This window comes from Apaloderma vittatum, unplaced genomic scaffold (genome assembly GCF_000703405.1).
Source record: "Apaloderma vittatum isolate BGI_N311 unplaced genomic scaffold, ASM70340v1 scaffold5083, whole genome shotgun sequence".
Taxonomy (NCBI): Eukaryota; Metazoa; Chordata; class Aves; order Trogoniformes; family Trogonidae; genus Apaloderma; species Apaloderma vittatum.
In genome coordinates this window covers 111,558-132,582 of record NW_009707437.1, presented here as the reverse complement: position 1 = coordinate 132,582, position 21,025 = coordinate 111,558, and the positions used below count along the sequence as shown (strand labels likewise).

Sequence of the window (21,025 nt, the reverse complement as noted above, 5' to 3'; positions counted from 1 at the left end):
TATTTTTTACATTATCGGTTCCAATCTCCAGCAAATAAGCCATCATATGGTTATGCTACAGCATCATGCCATTTTTTCTCCTTTAAGGACAACTTCTGAAGTCATATAGTAACAAGACAGTTTCCACATTTCCCGACCAAAGACATATGTTCCTACTGCAACAAACCAGTTAAATGATATAAAAGTGAAATTAAGGTATGTTTCTTTAATGGCTCAAAATCCAGAAGGTAAATGAAAACAACCTTGCTGTACATATTTTTAATCCAGCTTTATGGGACACTGAACAAGCTGATTTTCAACTGCTTGGGGCTAGTCTTTTTGTAGCAAGAAAAAAAAAAATCAGTTTTATGGCAACTGGCTTCTTTTCTGGTTTAAACAGCCTGTCTTACTTATGGAAATCGATGGAGCTACAAGTTTGACAATAAGACATGTCTGCTCTGTAGTCAGATACATTCTTACACTACCATCAATCCCAGCTGCCTGTGTTTGGGCTGCAACCGAAAACATATCACTCCTCTGCTCTCTCTAAGCTGCTGGCATATATCCTCCATTGCCAAAAGGGATATCATCTGTTTCAGAATATTTGTTAAATCACTGAGGAATTAAAAAATGACAAAAGGCTTGAAGGACATTCAACAAGAGACTGTCTTGCATAAATCTTAACTGGCCAGTTTGCAGAAAACAGGGGTCAGAGTTAGAACAGAAAGAACACCTTTGAAACCTTCCTCAGCCTGGGTTGATCTTAAAGCTTTAAAGCTTAATTTCATGGCTCACACTTCCCTATCATTTGTTTCAATACTCAGCGTGCCCTTGGAGACTTCTGTGAGATACACCAGCATACTGTTGTACTGCTTTGAGTGGCAAAATGTCGAAACTGACACTATTTTTGATAGGCTTACAAGAGCAGCAGCAGAATAAATGGGCTTTTATTTCACTTCATATCCAAGAAGAGATATGGATGTAGAATAATGGCAAGGGCTTTGTGTGTAATGGCTATTGTGAGAGCTGTCATACACTATAGCCATGATTCAGAAAGTTTGGTGGTGAATGCTGCCAGACGTTTCAAAAGTCAAAATATTCACTCTGAAAGATGAGACACCATCTTCACTTTGTTAACATGGACCAAACTCTTTTTAATTACTAGCTTCCCATGAACTCAGTATTAAAGACTAACAATACAGCACCAGGTCTTCAGTCACTGCCACTTTTCAGGCCTTCATTGACTCCACTGAAATACTAAATGGCAGCTGTGTTAGATAATAACCAAAAGATATGAGGAACAATCTACCTTTCCAAACTAATAATAATAATAATTAAAAAATTGGCCTTATCCTTGTTTTCATGTGGGGTGGGGGGCAGAAAAGACAGTCTTCTGAAATGACTCAAGTCTATACTTGATTAACTGGTGCACATTAGTCTTGAATCTAAAGGTATAAGAAAAAGAAGTGAAAATTGTAATATATGCATTACTAAAAGGATATAAGACTCCAGTCACCACCAGTAGTAGCTTGTAGTATCAGTAGAGCTACTCCACCACTACTGCTGAACTGAAGGAAATGAAAAATTTCATAATTGTAGAGGTGACATATCCCTCTTCCTGTGAATAGTAATTACACTTGTACAGTATTTTCAGAAGTCCACCGAACCAACCCTGCAGTCTCAGATAGTAATTCTGACCCTTGTAGATCAGGATTTCAACTCTCTTCTGATTAGGAGGTGAAATCTTTAGCCGAAGCTACTGAACGAAACAGATTTAGACCACTGTATTTAGAGTAAAGATCCAAGTGAGGAAGAACCCCTCTGTTTCCGCACTGGAAGACCATTGGAGAAAAGGCATGTGTAGTGCTATCTACCACAAACTGCCTATCAGATCAGCAAAATAGATGAATCCTACTCGAGATTCTCTTGAATCTCTCCCTTCAAAATACTCTCTCTGATGTAAAAGATGAAGCTATGAAGAATCATTATCTGTGATCACAGCATAGGAGACATTTAAAACAAATCTGGAGGCTTATTGATATACCTTTGTATCCTATATGGGGTTTAATCCAAACAGATGTTTTCATTTGATGAAATTTATGCTTTTATCTGCAAAACACTCCAGTACAAGGTGGTTCCTCCCTTTCAAAAGGTAAGCAAAGACTTTCATTAAACCTCTTGAAATCTCCTGGGCACTACATCATTTAAAAAAAAAATCAAAAAAACCTGAACACCAACAGAAAGCCACCATTCATATCTGTGAGACAATCTTTTTTGGTCTCTTACAACTGTCCCTTTGAAGGCTGCACTCACAGCCTGCAGCTAACAAGGACCTTTCCTTCCAAATGAAAAGAGGAGAGCAACAGAACAATTTATTTTATCTCTGCAAGAGTGGACTGCAGTAGCACTTTGGGCTACTGGCATGACTGATTGACCATAGACTACAAGTCTCCCATTGTGCCTAATTTGCTAAGGATGCCATCCCTTGACAGCCATGGGATCTGACTCAGTCTAAAGTGAGGTGTGCTTAGAGCCCTGCTGAGTTCTAACCTCTCCAGTATAAAATGATAGACTTCACACTAAGATTTATAGAGGCCTACATGGAAGACACCACTAGAAATAACTGTTTTTCCTCGAGTTAAAAAAACCTGAAGACCTGCCATCACATCATACTTTTGAAAGCTTCTGTGGTGAGACAGGTCAGAGAGAGGATTTTTAGGAGCATTCCCAACCTGATTTTAGCAACTGAGGATAGCAGCTTGTACAGAAACAGCAATGTCAGGCGAACTGTTCACGTCTACGCACATTTTCCCCAACTCTCAGGCAAGCACGTGCCATGTAAAGCACACAGATCTGAGTCTTACCATTTACACAACTGGGAAGTTTACATTCCAATATCAGAATGTCCCTGAAGCAAATGAACCCCTCTAATATCACAGGATAAAAGGAAGCACTCAATCGTTCCCTTTTCAGCTAACAAGGGTAAATTTTCTATCTCGACTGATAAAAGCATTTGCCAAGTATTCCCTCCACTGCCACCCCCCAATGTTAAAATGAACAGAAAGCTAGACCACCATTTCTTTCATTTAAAACTCATTAATAGAAATGAATTTGAAGTAGTTAGGGATCTAGCCAGCATTGAAATCCATGCAATTATATTTACAATAAATAACCATTATCTTGGAGCTACACACACAACAGGATATTGCTCAATACACTGTGATAAAGGTGCTAATCTCAACCCTAAAACATAAAAGAAGAGGAAGGCATCTGTAATCCATTCATCTTTGGAGAGAAAAAAAAAAGAGGACACTACAGCACAGCAATTAAAATCTGAACAGTCAGAGGAATAAAGAGACAAACCAGGTCTGTAAAAAGAAAAGTGAAAACAAAACAAAAGAGCTAACACAAAAAATACAAACCCATGGGAAATCTGATGCACTATTCCTATAAATAACATAAAAGTTGCTGGCAGATACTATCACCTAGCATTTTATTAATTAACTGGAGATACACAGATTCAAGGGGTTTGAAAGTATAAAGAAAGGATGGCCCGCACAAACTGGATTTTTGCAAAGAACAGAGCGTGCTTCGTACAAGGATACAGCGTCTAAATTAACCAGCAGCACTTTTTGAGTCAAAGAAAACCTCTAGTTAAACCACTTGTAGAATTCCCCACCATAACTTGTTCAGTTTTTATTTTTATACGTCTATGATCTTCCACGCTGTGCTTAAAAGCAACCGGTCTGAAAGGCTTTTATAAAGAAAGACAATAAAACTTGTGCATATAAGTTTCTAGGAAAGTGAATGAAAAACTCTAAAAATGAGTTTTCAACATATCAACTTGGATTTCTCTTTTAGTTTAATTTTTACCCCACCCGTGCATATTCCCAAACACTATTTCTTCACGTAGAAGCATTTAAATCATTCTATTTCTCCTCACAAATGGCTCTATGAATCTAACAAATAAACCAATATTGACATACCTAAGACTAGGGATTTATTTCACATCGAGGATTCTCTCTTCTGGAGACTTGTTGACAAATACTCAAACAAGCTCTGTGTCTTTGGCAAGATCCACGTGTTACAAATATTCCCCCCTCATCTGTGTCGTCAATCTTTCAACCAGTTGACACAGTAATTCAATGAAAGGTGACAATACTGAAAAACGGAGTTTCCACCTCTCATTGCAAGGACTTATACACTGCTATGTTGCTCAACATTTTCTGGAATTTTGTTAAGAAAATGCTGTAATGCAGAAAAACACCAAGAAATGGGAATAGGTCATCACTTGAAATTATAAGTAACAATCAGCTTTGTTCTTATTTTTATTTTCAAAGAATTCCTTTGTAATATGACATTGCCTACAACATCTGGTTAAAGGACTGAATTTTGTTCAATAAAGAGGCAAGGACTGGAAATCAGCACCTTTTAGAATGAAATTGTCATTCACAGACTGTAGGAAGCTCTGCAAATCCTGTGTATTTATAGATACATTTTTTTTTCAGATGAAGAAGAGCAAATGATAACAGTTTATTCAACACGCTATTTTCCAGAATGTGAAAATCATTAGAAATTCATGAACAAATCTATTAATTATTTGAATAAATCTAATTATAAGCATTCCACGAGTGCATTGTTCTAACTGCTCTGCTTTGCAAGGAACAGACAATACCATGTACAGGATACACTTGGCTTTTTTCACTAGAAGGAATCAGTCTCGAGTCAGAAAAGTTCAACATTTATCTTGTCTCAATGGGACTATTCCTAAAAGTTAAGCATGTGCTAAATTTTTTAATTTTTATTTTTTAAGAAGGCAGCTTCATTAAATTACATACAAGCTAGCTCCACTAACGACTCACAGTTGTAGCAAGGTCTCCTGTTTACTAGCTTCAAGATAAAAATTTCACCACTTCTTCTCCACTGCTGAAAAAGCTGTTTCTCTCTACTAAAGAATGCCTTGCAGAACACAAAGAACATCAAAGGCTGCAGGTGCAGTCAGAAAAACCACTTACCACAGATAACAAATATTTAGTGAAAGCACACTTGGCATTTGCCCAGTATTAACTGTAGCAGTGTATAAACCCTTCACACAAACAGTAAGAGTGTTATAAAAATCATAGATTTTAGAGTAATTGAGTCCTACACTTAAAAAAAAAGTCTGCAGCTACCCACCTGGCCTACATTAATGAAACAAGATGTAACTTTCAAAGTAACCAGAGTCTCTCACACATTATCAGAATTTGGGGGAGCAGGGGAGGGAGAATCAGGTCTCAGGTTCAATAGGTATTTTTGCTGAAAATGTTCTTGGATGCAAAAAGTGTGTTTCCTTCTGCTTTCCATTCAAAGCAGATATGATAAAGACTTTGAGTTTTAGTATCTTTGCTTTCACTGTTAATGTACTTTTAGTGTGTAAATATAGTATAGCTCTGCACCCTTCCCCATGCCCTCTTAATCATGCGGGACTAGATAGATGCCTAAAATTAAAAGGTAATAGGATGTTCTACAAAAATAGCATAAGCAGAGCCTCTTAAAGTTTTCCCTGCAAGCCTAATTCTGCTCATGCTGAAGTAAGTTTTGGAAAACTCAATCTTAGACCATTATTTAGGTCCTTTCACCCCAGGTGTTGCAGCTTTCTTCTGGCACCATCCCATACTTATTAGAGGCCAACTTTAGAGCAGTCTAGTGCCAGAAGGGGCAGTTCCACCCTGCCACCTGAAAGCTTTTTCCTTTCATCCGTTTGTTTTTTAAGCTGGAAAGGGATTAGTTTTCAGGCAGATTAGTTCTTGATCTAGCTCACCAGATGGCTGTGCACACAAGAGCGGCAGTGTGAGGAAGGGAGTGGGAAGGTGCAGCCAGAGGTGGTGAAGGATTTTTAAAGCCAGCCTGCACTTACGTTGGCTTAACACGTTTGCAAAAACCTTGGTTTCTTCTTAGGTTTCTCTGCACCACAATAGCTAGGGGATCATGAAGATTTTGCTCAGCTAATTTTGCCCAGGCTTTCAATCCTCAAACCTGAAGGAAATTTGATCTGATAGTTTCGTTCTTCAGCTTCTAGTGAAAAGTTTCATATCTTTATCGGGGTCAGCTGCAACGAGATGACATCTCTCCACTAATTTTGGCCAGATCCCAAATTGAATCTGAATTACATCAGTAGTCTTGAACCCATCCTTCTTGTTTGTTTTGATCATGATCATTTCTCTCTCCATCCCTACACCTTTTTCCAGTCTTGTATAATCATTGGAATGTAGGTAGGTATGAGGAATAAATCAGATAGCATAAGCCAACTTCTTTTTTTCTGAGGGTCTTCCAGCAAAACCTAAATTCATCAGCATAGTTAAGGACTGGAATTCCATAGTTACAGTCCATTAATCGGAATACCATTAAGAGAGCATCTGATAGCTGTCTTGCTAAGACCATAGAGGCAGCTGCTTGTAGCAGGGAAATGAAATGCATGATCCCAAAAGTCTACTCTAGTTTTATGCTCCAGTGTTTGCAAACACACTTTTACCAGGGGAAGGAATAAAGTCCTGTAGCCTCAGAGCTAATAAGTCAAGAGGACAACGGTGTCATCACTGTCATATATTTAAACACTTTTTGATTTTATTTTCAATCATTTTTTTCTGGACCAACATATTAGGAAATCTGAAATGAAATCGCTAGTAATTTCAGGATGATTTAAACTACTTTTTAGTTTCCACACCAAAACACCAGCAGTAATGATTGCCTATAACCAAATATGAGTTAAACCGTTTTTTAAAAGCATGTGAGAGTCTTTCAGTACAATATCATTCACCAATATAGCCATATGTTAGTACATGTGAGAATACGAGTCTTCATCATTATGAACTGTGCTTTGTCACTTCCTATTGCATACTCCAACTTACAAAAAAATCTGTTAAAAATTGCTCCCAGAAGTCATAAAATTCCTTTTGTGAATATGTGAGCGTTACAAATTCGTAGTAAATTCTGTTAGTCAGTAGGGTGCTTGCATGATTAAAACCTTCTGGGCTTCAAGAAGGCATTTTCTCTGTAGGAATTTGTCGAATCCTGTTCAGTTCACTACTGGGAGCACTTAAAAGACAAATAATATTACATACCACCTGGCCACTGTAGGTACATTTTTGCTATTTTAATGAGTCTCTCTCAGACAACAAAATCCTCACCATCCAGAAGGTAAGCAAACAATTAATGCATGATATCCATAATGTGTATCCATTTAATGTCTTTTACTAATATATGTTCCCTAAAGTATACTGACAGGTAGTATAGGTAATACAAGTTGTCTTATATTCTGGTAAAGCTACATATTTATTCCAGGGGAGGGAGACAGAAAGAGAGAGTTTGTGGAAATTTAAAAGTAATAGATATTCAAGAAACTGGGAGAGATCACCAGGACAGAAATTGCATCATAAAGTTGAAATGAGCCAACCACGTTATCACTTACCTTACGTTTGTTTGTTGGACAAACATACAAGTAGCTCAAAATAGTTTTCAGACCAACTTTATCATTTAGTTTCTCATATGTTGTCCCATAATCTGTTGACCTACAATTCAAAGAGAGATTTTATAAGTACAAACACTTAATCACAAAACCACAAGTCACTTGGCGGCTTTTCAATATAAGTCAGGCTTTACATAGTGAAATGGCTCTCTAGAGCTTTTTGAATGATTCATGTAGTATATAATGATACTTAATTATATACACACAGCATCATGTGAGTGCTTGTAATTTGCATTTAAATTAATTAGGAAAAATTAAACCAGCATCTTCCCAAAGCATTTTAAAATAAACATGTACAATAAGAAATGTTAAATTCTGCATATAGATGATTGTCAGAAATGCCAAACAGCAGACAGCAACAGACTAAAGTTATCAATTCATTGTACACTCCAAGCTTAAACTATTTTTGTTAGATGAGTTTTTTCTCAGCATATTCCAAAGTAGCTGCTCCAGCTGATTGTTCAGTGAAATTGGAGTCCAGTTTTCCGCAAAACACATTGATGTCCTTTTACAAACTTAACTACATGATCATTACACCTACAGTTTATATAGATTTTTTCACATAGACTAGCAGATAATATGGACGTGTGCTTTAAGTGCCCATTCAGTAGAAAAAATAACACATTTCTGATACAAGGGTTGCCCACAGTGACACTGACTGCACGTCTCTGGGAAGAACAAAACAAAACAAAACCGGGCACAGTTCATGTAGCATCTACTGTTAACATGTGACTGGAAACAAGGTCAATTATCAGCAGAGGTTTTGTTCATTATACAGCTTGTGCTTGCCTGAACTATGTCCTATTTATCTGATTAAATCCAGTGGATTTAGACAATCAGCCCAAACAAATATAGTTGGTATTCACAAACTGCATAAAAGGGACATGTATCTGGGTAAAGGAGACATTTAAAACTATAATATATTCTTGCAGATAATAAATCTGCAGCTTGCCTTTAAAGCGTACAAATGGGTACGTATAGAACTTCCCATGCAAGCAGTAACATGAGTTTTCTCTTCTGCTAATCACTCCAAAATAAGTAATTCTAAAGTAAACCCTAGGCACCCATTATTTTCAGGCTAAATTCTCAAAGGTATTTCAGACACTGTTTACAGGTTTTTTATTTTATTTTATTGTTTATTTGGCAGAGTGTGCAGGACATTAAATTTCTGGACCAAGTTCCACAACCTATATTCACACCACAGCTTCTGGGATTTCAGAGATTGCAATTAGTATATGAATAAACCAAGAAGACAGTAGCTTGGGATTTTATCCATTAAAAAGAATTGTACTAAAATGTGGATTTGCATTTTAGTTGAGTCTTTCTATTCAGGAACTTTATCAAAGCATCTGCCTATATCTGTCCTGGTCATATAACAATTAACCTATAGTTTACAACCATAGCTTTTTCCCTTCCCTCCTTTGATGCTAATGTTTTAACCAATAAAGGTCATATATGTGAACCCCTGTGCTGTCTAGAACATTAACATCAAATTTTCATCCATTGATTGATCTTTCCTTTTGAAAGGTCATCTCTCTCAAAAGTGCATATAAAGTAAACCAAGCCATCTTCTTAGTAACCTAAGAAGGAGGATAATGCTACTGAATATTTCAAATAGGTTCTACCATTCAGGAGAAGGGAGCTACAGCAGGATGCTAAACACTGGCCTGTCAAGGTCTGCTGGTTCATTTTGGTTTCCTTGTTTATCTCACCTTCTCAGAAATCAATATTTCTATTGTGGTCTGCCCGAAAACTAAAACCTATACTTTGTAAAGTTTGGGCTGATGACATGTAAGGAATATAAGGACCAAATCTGACCTGCTGAGTTAAGACAAAAATATATGAATGAAGTAAAGTAGCTCTTCTTTAGACCAATGACAGTGATTTCAAAATGAGACACTTCAAACAGGGATATGAGTGAAGAAAATCTGATCCATAAAACTTGCTTTGAAATTATTAAAGAAAAGCCGCCAGTACCCATGCCACAGCACAAACACATACTGAAGGCCTACTGCAAATTGTAATCTTAGAATTGTCAGCTATTTCTTACTTCAAATCTCTAGGCAATTATTTTGCATTCATAGCTTTATTTACAGGTAACATATACAGATGGAAGCACGTGCTTCTGTCAACATCTATAAAAGCAACTGAAAAACTGGGAAGTTTAGAAAAACATTTTTTGCAGATGAACAAATACACAAGCAATCAAAGCAGATACTACTAGATCATACTCTCATTATCATGTTCTAAAGTAGCAATAGTCAATCCTTCTACCTACCGGTTAGAAGTTGTAATTTCCTCTTACTCCACTTTATAATTACCCTTAATTTTAAAAGGTAAGCAAATGTTACACAACAGCAGACAGGCATCTAGAAGTGCTTTAACACAAAGAAATGGTGATAGATACACACAGAGCAGCACAATAAAATAATTGTATTGAATTAAACACTGTGTACATGTGAAGCCTCTGTTGGGATCTAACCCAGGTGTATCACCAACCTGCATTCACCTTATTCCTATTATATATATATACACAAGTAGGCATTGATTAGCAGCCTGGATAATATGCTCCTCACTTGTCTCATTAAATGGGTATATCAAGCAGCTTGAGACTCCTAACTCATAAAAAAAACCTATCAGCTCTTTGGTGATCCAGAAAGCCAGCCTAACCTGGAAGAGCTGCAAAAGACAGATGCACTTCAGTAGGACGCAGGCACTAATAACAGTGTAAGATCAACAAATTCAGTCCCAGTTATCTGAAGGAGAATGGATACAGATTAACCAACATCCCGCACATCTTGTGTGGTAGGCTTCTTCTCAGCGCACTTGTACAGTATGAGCAGAGCAAGCACCTGCTTAAACCATCTAAAAGGACTAAACCCAGGACTTGTAGAACTCAAAACACAAAGATGGAACTCTATACCTTCTGAATTAACTGCTGAAAAGCCACAGCTACTGGAATAACTATATGTTAAAGAGTGAACAGTAAGTGCTATTTTATTAGGTCTTGTGTAGACATGCACGTTGCAACTGTTTCTCAAGTTGTATGGGGGGATGTTTATACATGTTTCTTCAAATTAATTTAAATCCCTGTGTAAGTTGTTTCATTTTTGCTTGATTCAGTTACAAACCAAGGCAAAATAGGTGCAAATGAATTTGAAACAGGAAGGTCTGCAAAGATATTTGATATATGTGCAAGTCTGTCTTAATATGGAAAAAATAGATATGTATTAGGACAAAAATAGAAATGTATTAGGATATTACAGATGTTACTGAAAAGCAGATGATACTTAGTAAGAGAATATTCAGAAACAGAGTACTTAAACTGAGTTCTGTCCTGTCCCACCATTTTAACTGAAATTGTTTCCATTAAATCCATCCCAATTTTCACCAGTAGCTGTTCAGAATCAGACTCTTTTTTTTTTTTTCCAGTAAAGCAGAATGACTTCTGCGGACACCCAAGATAACCATTTTAATTATTACTATTTAATTTGACAGTATGAAAAATATCAAAACTGTGGGACTGAAGCTCTGACTTCCCTGAGTAATAAATTTAAACAAAACTAGAAACACGTAGAATAATTTATATTTTGGAAACTATTTGCAAGAAAGTTGACATTTAAATAACTTCATTATTATTCATTGACAGGGCTTTTCCCTCTCCTCCCGTCAGGGTAAATGACATTTCTATTACAGTATTATAATAAACTCCTGCGCATTTTAAATAAAGTCACTGAATTCCATTAGTCCACCTACTGTCATGAATATATTGCAATCCATTCCTATCAATATTTCACAATTATAATAGGCATTCTGAATCAACCAGTAACATGAACCCTACGGAAATTTTCTTCTTTCTTGAGAAGCACAGACTGAAAATTCAGAAGACTGTCAGTTTGAATATATAGATTAAAGAAACTCCCTACCAAGTTGCTGTTTACTCTCTTTTGTACAAATTTAAAGTTGTCTGTACTTATTTTGCACAAGACTTGAAGAATCAGCCAGTTGATTATTTGGTCAAGGTTCCCTTTGCAACAAGATCTTTGTGGAACACTCCACAAGAAAAAAAAATTACATGCAGACTGTCAGCTGTGTAACATCATGTCTCCAGACTGTTAAGAGTTCAGCTTTCTTCTCATGAAAGGCATATGTTTAACAGATTAAATACCTTATTATAACACACATCATTAAGAATCAATCACCTTAATTGGCATAATTTACCTTTTTTTTTTTCCTTTTTCCACCAGTTACATCTGGTTTTCACATATTAATGTGACTGCTCCCACCTCCACCATGAGAGGACTATCTATGTATCATGTCCTCACCCTCCTTCCTCCACAGCTTAATTTGCTGCTCTAACTGCTGTCCAGGTGTCAGTGAGCCCTGAGAGGCAGGACCAGAAGCATCTGTAATGCAGTTAGGGAGCAGCAGAGCAGGGCGGCTGGTCATGACCAGGAGCAGCATGAGGAGATGGGCTCTAGCCTGTTCCTCCTTCTGCACATGAATTCACCCCTGGCAGAAGTCAGGTATTGTAAGTGAGAAACAGCAATGACTATTAGAACATCTGTCCAATCACCCACAAACCAGGTGGCAAATGTAGTTATGCCTCCAAAGGCACAAGATTTGCCAATTGCTGCCATTATTAATCTCTGCATGAGCAGATTTTTGATAGAAGGCTTTCAGATTGCAGAAGGAAGAACTGTGGAGTCACAGGTTGCACTTGCAAAAGGCTTCCCCTGAACAAGATTTCAGAGTAAAGGAGTAAATAAGACATTAAAAACGATGTTTCACATCTGAATGTGAAAAATACTGGAGCTGGTAATTTTGGAGTGTATTTGTATTCCTGTGTGCAATGTTTTAAGCCTTTTTGTAACCTTTGCTGTACGGATGATGACTTTTGCATTCTTTCTTTCAGAGGATCTTTCTAGGCTGAGGTGCTATTCCCTCATCACTTAAATTGAAACACTTTCATTTACGGTTTTATGGCCAAATGCTAAAGTTTCCCATTGATTTTTGCCATGCCACCATGTTTCACAAAAGCTAGTAATGTCAAAATCTTCTTCAACAGCTAACCATTTGAGTCCACATGTTCTTCCTATTAAGCCTTTCACAAGCCATTGATAGATACCACTTTTGGTATCTTTAACTCCTTCATGTGTAACCCTACTATTTTTTTTTAAAAGCTAATAATATCTGATCTCAGCTTGTCTCTCAGGGAGTATCTGTTTTTATCATCCTATTCCTTATTTTCACTGAAGTTATTCTTGCTTTACAAAATACCTTGCTTCACCTGGATACTTCTCACCACTGGCTGTCTTTCATTATAGAAATAACTCCCCAAGGCCTTGCCATTTCTAATGGGAACTGTTTTGTCTAGCTCATAGACACTGACACATTTTGAGGGGAGTTTTACATCTCCACCTTGAACAGCGATTGCAAGACAAAAAAACCAGCGAATCCTGTGTCTGTGGACACAGCTTCCATGCAGCAGAGGAAGCCCTCGCCCTCATTTGTACAAGTTTCTCTCTTGAGGTCACACCTGAACGGCTATGGGTTCCCCTCCCCAGCACACAGGTTATCACACCAGGAAGTCTGGAGATATTTTTCCATGGATTTTTTAAGGCAGAACACAGTGTTTTTGTTTAAAACGCCTGTATCCCACTGAGCAGCCCACAGATACTGATTCGTAAACCTGACACACTGCCCTTCTGAAGCATGACACCAGCCATACTCTGTGTTTGTGTCTTCCCCTGGCCTCCTCTTCCTCACTTTATTACTGAATCTTGGCTAATTTTCAGCCAGACTTCATTTGCTTTGAGCAGGGATTAAGCTAAAATGAAGCTAATTCGGAGAGGCTTTGAGAGTTTGGTTCAAAAGGGCAGTGTTAAGTGGTCTGACAAGGCACAGAGTTGGTTAGCATTTCTTTAAATGTCTGTAACGGCACTGCAGATGTCACAGCATTAAAACACTTCACGTTTACCCTGGCAGGTTGAAATCAACTTTTAAACACAACTCCAGGGTAAAGATAAAGAAGAAATTTAAAATCTCAAAGGATGCATATGTCTCATTCCCTAAGTGAACACACTTCTGATGACTTTTTTCTCATGAGGCCCTCAGCAAGCTGGCAAGTATTACTGGTTCCCACATTCTAAGTGGGGGGAAATGGAGGAAAATGCTAGATAACTAATCCTACACTTGAAGAAAGTCTGTGACAGAGCCAAATGCGAGTCCCCTCAAGCTCCACCAACTTCCCACTCCATCCTGACAGCATAAATTTTCTGGGGTTTTGCGTGTGTAAACAAGGATTGAAAAGACTCTTAATATCAATGTCAGAAGTAAGAAACACAAAATTAAATACAGTTTAAATGTGCGTTTGTCCTGGTTTCAACTGGGATAGAGTTAGTTTTCTTCCTAATAGCTGATACAGTGCTGTGTTTCGGATTTAGCGTGAGAATAATGTTGACGACACATGGATGGTTTAGTTGTTGCTAAGTAGTCCTTAAACTAAGGATTTTTGAGTTTTCCATGCTCTGCCAGCAAGCTGGTACAGAAGAAGCTGGGAGAGCAGCATGACCAGGAGAGCTGACCTGAACCAGCCAAAGGGATATTCCATACCACAGAACATCGTGCCCAGTATATAAACTGGGAAGAGGTGGCTGGGAGGGGCAGATCACTGCTTGGGCGTCGGTCAGCTGGTGGTGAGCAATTGCACTGATCATCACTTGCCCTTCCTCTGGTTTTACTTCTCTCCCTTTTTTTTATTAGATTCCTTTTCATCATCATCACTATTATTATTATTATTATTATTAATCTTTATATTATTTTATTTTAGTACTAAAGAGTTCTTAACCGATGAGTTTTACTTTTTCTTTTTTAAAAAAAAAAATAAAAAAAATCTCCCCAGCCCCGAGAAGGGTAGGGGAGTAAGTGAGCAGTTGTGTGGTGCTCAGTTGCTGGCTGTTGTTAAACCACAACAGAACTTTTAAAGAGATTTAAGCCTGCACTTTGAAAATGTCTTGCTTCCAGTTTGAGTTGTGAGTTTAGATTTTATTAGAAATACTGTTCTGAAGATTTATATGTGTTTACCAAAATGTGTATTTTTTCCCTTAGGTTTTTTAATCTTACTGGAGGACAAGCGAAGGTACAAAAAATAAAAAAGTAGAAAACTATGATATTGACATTTCTCTGCATAATCAGTATTGTCTATGGTGAACAACCCTTAGAAAAAACTAGTCTGTGTTGCTCACCTGCCTTCATCTTTGAGACACCTAGTAAATTCACTGGAAATGAAAACCTAGGGAAGAGATAGTTTGTGGCATAAAATATCAAAAGTAAAGTAAAAAAAAAGTAAAAAAGAAATAAAGCCAAAATACCAATGTGAATACACCTAACTGCTTCTACATTCCATTGCATAATAGCTCTTCAGATCCTCCCACCTTACTGAACTAGCCGTGGGACAGCATAACTCAGTTTAACAATCCAGAAGCATCTTGTGCTTGCAAGCTGGCATTAAGGACTATTTCTTCTACCAGTTTCTGATGCCACTGCCTTTTTCAGCAGAAGTAACATTCCACTGTATTGTGGAGATGGAGTTTTTTACTTTCAGGCTTCAGAGAAATTGCTGCATAAAGGCTGGATACCCAAACAAAAGTGCAAGATCAAATACTTTAGCACAAAAAAAAGATGAAATTTTGATTAGATGGGAATGATACATTTCCCCTCACACACTCCCCTTTTAACTGCTTCTCTAATTTTAGATGTCTGTCCTGTCTTGTTTGACAAATAACCTCCCTTTTACCGCACAGTAGGATGGTTTCTCCTGCCAGCAGGCAAAGAACAGAAGATTCTGGCCGTTGATTAAATCCATATTCAGATTCCCCACTCCTCTGTCTGCAGGTCAGAGGTCAGATCCTGATCGCACTCTCATGTAAATCTAAAGTATTTACTGTGGAGATGCACCACCGTAAACACGGAACTGGGCAGCATTAATGATCAACTCAGGCTGGCTTGGAAGCAGCTCCTTCCAGGAAAACCAAAAGATCTTTGCTGTCAGAATGTAAGAAATTATTATTTTTTTTCTTTCAAGTGTACCATCCTCAACTTGTTGTGCAAGAAATAACGCACTGAGATTTGTCAAGACTCTGCCTTGAAAGTGTTTTCTGGTTCCGATTTTTCAGGAATGAACTGTAAATCCAGTGTTTTGCTATAGACAAACCCATTTTGGGACCAGAGCTACATTCTGGAACTTCTCTCAAAAACTGCAATGCTAAATGACCACTTGCAGGATGAGCTCTGGGAAAAGAGACGGATGTCTATGGCAGAAGACTGCATTCATAGCAAAGTAACTGTGGATTTACCATCTATTTTACCTGACTAACAGACCCCCAGCGAGACTGGCTGTTGCCCTCGAGGGCAAGGGAAGGTGACACTAGAAGGAACTGGGGCCTTAACCTCCATTGCAGAGAGGATGACTCTCCAGAGCTCCCCTCCTCAAATCTTTCCAGCTTTTTATCTTCCTACGGCCCAAAAGACTCATCTCTAGTCCCTCACTGACATAAACAGCAAAAGTTAAGAAGACTGTAGGAAGGCTAGCAATCATCATTGCTTTAACTATTCTAATCCAGTGCTAGGTGAAAGCCTGCAGTGAGAAGCAAAGGAAGAGCCACCAAAGCAAGGCCCTTTCTGAAAGACTTGAGGATTGCAACAGTCGTGCTCTGGCTGAAACACTAGTGCAAACTCTCCTGTTCTTTCTACAAGCTGTTTTGTGTCACAGTACCTGGATGCACATTGGAAGAATCAGTAACTCCAGTAGAACAACTAATTTGGGGGAGCTAATTAATATACACCAAAAGCTGATACGTTATTTACACTTGTGCATCTGACTGTATGCACACTCCAAGCATTGTCTCCTTCCCTAAGTCCACAGTACTGTTTTCTAATATTTTTTCAATTTGCCATCACAGCATTATTTTCAATGAAAGAGTAGACCCTAAAGAAAGAAATGAAAGTTTATTGGCAACAGGCTTGTTCCTTGCTATCTGGGGGAAATTTTGGGCTTCAGTGGACTACAAGTGAAAGAGCACCAGTTTGGAAAATCTCCTTATCTACTTGACTTATTTGTCAAAACAAACAAGTAAACTAGGATGCAAATTTCCACCAGGTAACCTTGCAGCTTAGAGTGAAGTTATGTCCACAGGCCCAGCCTCACTCAAGGCTTATGGTCATAAATGAGAAAAAAACCACCTCAGCTTAGCTGTGCTAGGTAATAAAGTTGTTCTTTCTTACATTTAAATTAAAAGATATTTTTTAAATTCGAAGAATTGAGAACAGCTAATGATTCTTCTTGCATTTTTTTTACAGGGAGTGTACTGACATAACCACACCCTTAATGCCATTCTTGCTTATCAAGTGGTTCTTGAGTGTGGAGTCTTCCCATTTCCACTTCAGTCTGGTGTAAATCACACAAATAGCTAGGACTGTAGCCCAGTAATCATCACACTATTAACTTTCTAATTGATGGTAATGACGAGAATAAATTTCAGGCACCCCAAGTGGTGCTTAATGGATTTTGTAGCTTGAAGGCAGAGCAACAGGAATCCTTTCCATTAATCAGTGAGATGAGACAAGCATACATGTCCTACACTCCCCACCCCGCTACAGCACTGAGGTCATTGCAGCTTTGTTGAAAAGGTGGGTGTTGTCAGGCAAAACAAAAAAAAAAACCACCCTCACAGCAGGCTGAGCTCAGTTACAAGCTTTGTTATCCTAACTGGCAGAGCTACATTAACATCAATAGTCTCATTACACATCCAGAAAACTGCTTTAGCCCATAGAATATTAGGGGTTGGAAAGGACCTTGAAAGATCATCTAGTCCAACCCCTCTGCCAGAGCAGGATTCCTTAGGGCAGCCACACAGGAACACATCCAGGATGGTTTTGAAAGTCTCCAGAGAAGGAGATTACAACTCCAGTTGGAGATTACATCTCCAATTACAGGTAGAAGGAGTTTTATTACAACAAACATGTTGTAGGTCTTCTCTGGCTTTTAATACAAACCTTCGTTCTATCTTGCTGACAGTGCAAATCAGCAGCTAGAAAGCTTAAAAGATCCAGACAGCCCAAGACAATTTTTTCAGAATCATTGTCCAGGCTCCTCAGTTGTTACAACGGGTTAACTCCAAAGGACCAGTAGCATTTTAAAACCAGCTATAAACACGTTTCATGCACTAATTTATACTAAAGTTAGTGGAAAGATGGAATTCTCATCCCTTAAGGCAGTGCTAACAATGTGGGGCTTCTTTTGCCCTGTTTTAAACTATCACGACTCTGAAAATCCAGATAGATTAAGAATACAGGGGAAAAAAAGAAGTTAATAAAAGTAAATAAAAGTATCGGAATGTTTCATCCCAGTAGTACCAGCATTATCATTATCCATTCTATTGAATATTTTGTAATATGGTCTGGCTGTCACCACACAGGGGAAAAGCTCAAATGAACAAGGAGAAAATCAAAATGAAACACACTTTGAGTTTCGAATCATTCCAACATTTTCTATCAAGATATCATTTTTAAAATATTGCAGAATATTTATCTCACTAATACTGCATTTTCCAGCAGAAAATTGTTTGACTGGAAATGTTCCAGTTAGTTCTCTGAGTCCTAGTAGTAAACAGTAGAAGGTTTTAGCTAGAGTGTTACCCCAGTCCAGCTGTTAGCTAAACTGTTATTCTATCTCATCTCTTAAGAAAGAATTTGTTGTTGCTGGATTTAAAAGCTGTGCTAGTGAATTACTTGGATTCCTGAATGTAAAAATCACTAATTAATGTTTTAAAGCAGGCAAATACAATGAGTATTACTATGAGTACTAAAATGAGTATATTATGACCAATGAGTCACTTTTTTTCCTTTTTAAAACCATTTGAATGATGCAGCTGTACCATTTGTGTCAAACAATATACATCACCCAGAGCCACGCACCTTTATTTTTTCCTCTAGGTTGGTAGAAGCATATTTATCACTATGTATCTCAAGGATCAGTAGGGTTATAAAACTCGCTATTTATAGCTACTCTTGGGGTATTGAGCAAGTGACAGTAATTTGTTCCTTTGACATCTAACCTTAGGTAACTCCAGTAGCAGAAGATGGATTTTTACAGGAAATGAAGTGAAAGTACACAGTAGAAGATTAATACCATTTCCTAGGCCTGAGGAGAATGCATGCTCCCAATCACTCTGCAGAGTAAATGGTCATGAGCATGTGCTGTGTATTAAGAATAGAGGAAGATGTGGTCAAGGTGAGGTCTTAGAACAGCCTATTAGCAAGCTGATACACTGGCATTTGTGCAAAGAGGAATTGCAGGCTGATAGTCCAGCAATGAGCTTAGCTCTTCTGGTTCTTTGATTTCAAAAGTCAGTTTTAAATCAGTGCCAGCTACAGATAAAATGGGATCTTTCTTTTATGTTACTGGTAGATGAGAAAAGAAAGTAAATTCTGTATCAGAAACATGATGCACGAGATCAAGTTAACCATTTTGCACTGCATTGCACAAAAACTTCTTGTATTAATTATATTTTCTGTTTGTGAGAAAATGAAGACTACACATTGAAACATCTTGAAAAGGTTCTTTGATACTAAAATCCTTACTGATAGGTCATATTATTTATTATTCCCAACTTATATTCAAGTGCCTTTAAAAAAAAAAAGTGACCATATTTTTTTTCCCCCTGAAGCCATCTGGGTTTAATTTATTTGGAATTAATATTATTAAAAAGGTCTTTCCAAAGCTGCAGGCACATGAAGATATTAATTATACAATCCAGCCATTAAAATAATGCTACCAACAGGAACTCAGCCAAGTACATGAGAAGGCCTTCTACCTTCTTGTAACAGACCAATCACCCTCAGCCACGACCGATTCCCTTAAAGCCAAGTCTTCCAATGTGCTCAGGAAGTCAGCACATTTCAGCTTTGCTGACCCCCAAATCTCATATGTGACCACAAGAGCTACATAAACCCCCGAAATTTATGTGTACTATCACAACCTACCTCCAACAGAATTTATCACTTCCAGACATGCTACTGTTCTATGCTGACACAGTCATGCCACTACTAGTGCAACGTGTCTGCTACTGGTCAGTGGGCGGGCGGTGAAATAAACTATACATGCACACTCATAGTCCTACTATAAAAGTGGAGAGGGCGTTAATGAAAAAGAAAATAGTTCATCATATATTGGACAGACAAGATCTGAGTGTTTACCTCCAGGCTGTGGGCAATACAGCCTACTTAGCTCCCAACCAAAGGAGAGCTTATCTGGTTATATTTATGGAATATTTCTTAATGCCACATGAAGTACTTTATGTCAAAGAAAAGCTGAAGAAAGCAATGCTTATTTCCCCTGCACGAAAGCCAAGTTTGGTAGAAGAATTATTAACTGCAAAAGGTGCTTTGAATGACAAAGGTCACACAGCTACACAGAGCTATCTGCCTCAAAAAGAACCTTGATAAGTCCCTGGGCATTTGTCTGGTAGATGCTTGCCAAGTCATGTCTTTCTGCTTGATGGAAAAATCATTGATAAATGCCCATAAGTGGAAGGTCTTCGATTTAGTTTTGATTTATTAGGGCACAATTAGAACAGATACTTTAAGTAACAGTCATCCGAACAACCAAACACTGGAACTGTCCTGCTGGATTGGGGTGGAAGTGAAGGAGGCAAGAAAAGGTGCAAGGTTTTAAATGTGCAGTTCAACTGGGAAACAGATATTCCTGCATCACAGGTATGATAAAAAAAAACACTTTCAGCAGTATCTACTTACACACATGCCTCCACCATCTATAAAACGGGCTGCCATAAATTTGATAATTTGTTACTTAGAGGTCCAGTAGCAGGTGAAACGAGACCAAACAACTGTGACCAATTCTTCTAGGTCTCCACAGATCAAACAAACCCTTGTTGAAAATACATTGAATCCCCTTTTTTCAGTACATTAGAATTGAAGCATTGTAAATACAGAAAAAAAAGTTGTCTGATTTTTCACTGCTTCAGAATAAAGTTTCCTGTTCAGCTCATCTAATCTTGGGTGAATAAGACACCTTAACCTTCACATTGTGTGTGGGTTTTTTCTGTCTCCATCCTCTTCCCCCGTTTTAAAATTTATGGTTACAATTTAGGCTGATTTCAATTTCCATTAATAATATGTGCAACTGATGTACATTTAAGTGAATTTAATCATGCTGTAGTGACAGGTTTAGCTTAAAGCAGGGCTTCACTTAGAACTATCAAGTAAATTTCTCTTGAAAAGGTCAGTTTAACATTTAACAGGAGGGTCCATTCCAGACAAATTAAAATTTGCTCCACTTGTTTTGAGTGCAAACACTTTTCAAGCCTGCTTCAACAAAGGCGTGTCAATCAAAGGGAAAAGTGTCAGGTACCCGAGGGAGAAGGTTCACTGATGTCTCCCTATACAGCCAGTCAACAGGCTGCTCAGACATGTGGGCAAAACTGAAATAGTCCTGCCCCACTGCTCAAGGGCTGCAGCTGG

The 21,025-nt window shown here is 38.0% G+C and overlaps 1 protein-coding gene across 1 annotated transcript in view; it reads right to left on the bottom strand.

The window, feature by feature from the left end:
- Positions 1–21,025, bottom strand: part of LOC104271508 (VPS10 domain-containing receptor SorCS1-like) — a gene marked incomplete at both ends in the record, with an annotated part of 191,861 nt that overhangs the window by 148,855 nt on the left and 21,981 nt on the right. Inside the window, 1 exon segment of the mRNA XM_009866192.1 lies at positions 7,427–7,526. Within this exon segment, the coding sequence (XP_009864494.1) occupies positions 7,427–7,526 (100 nt within the window).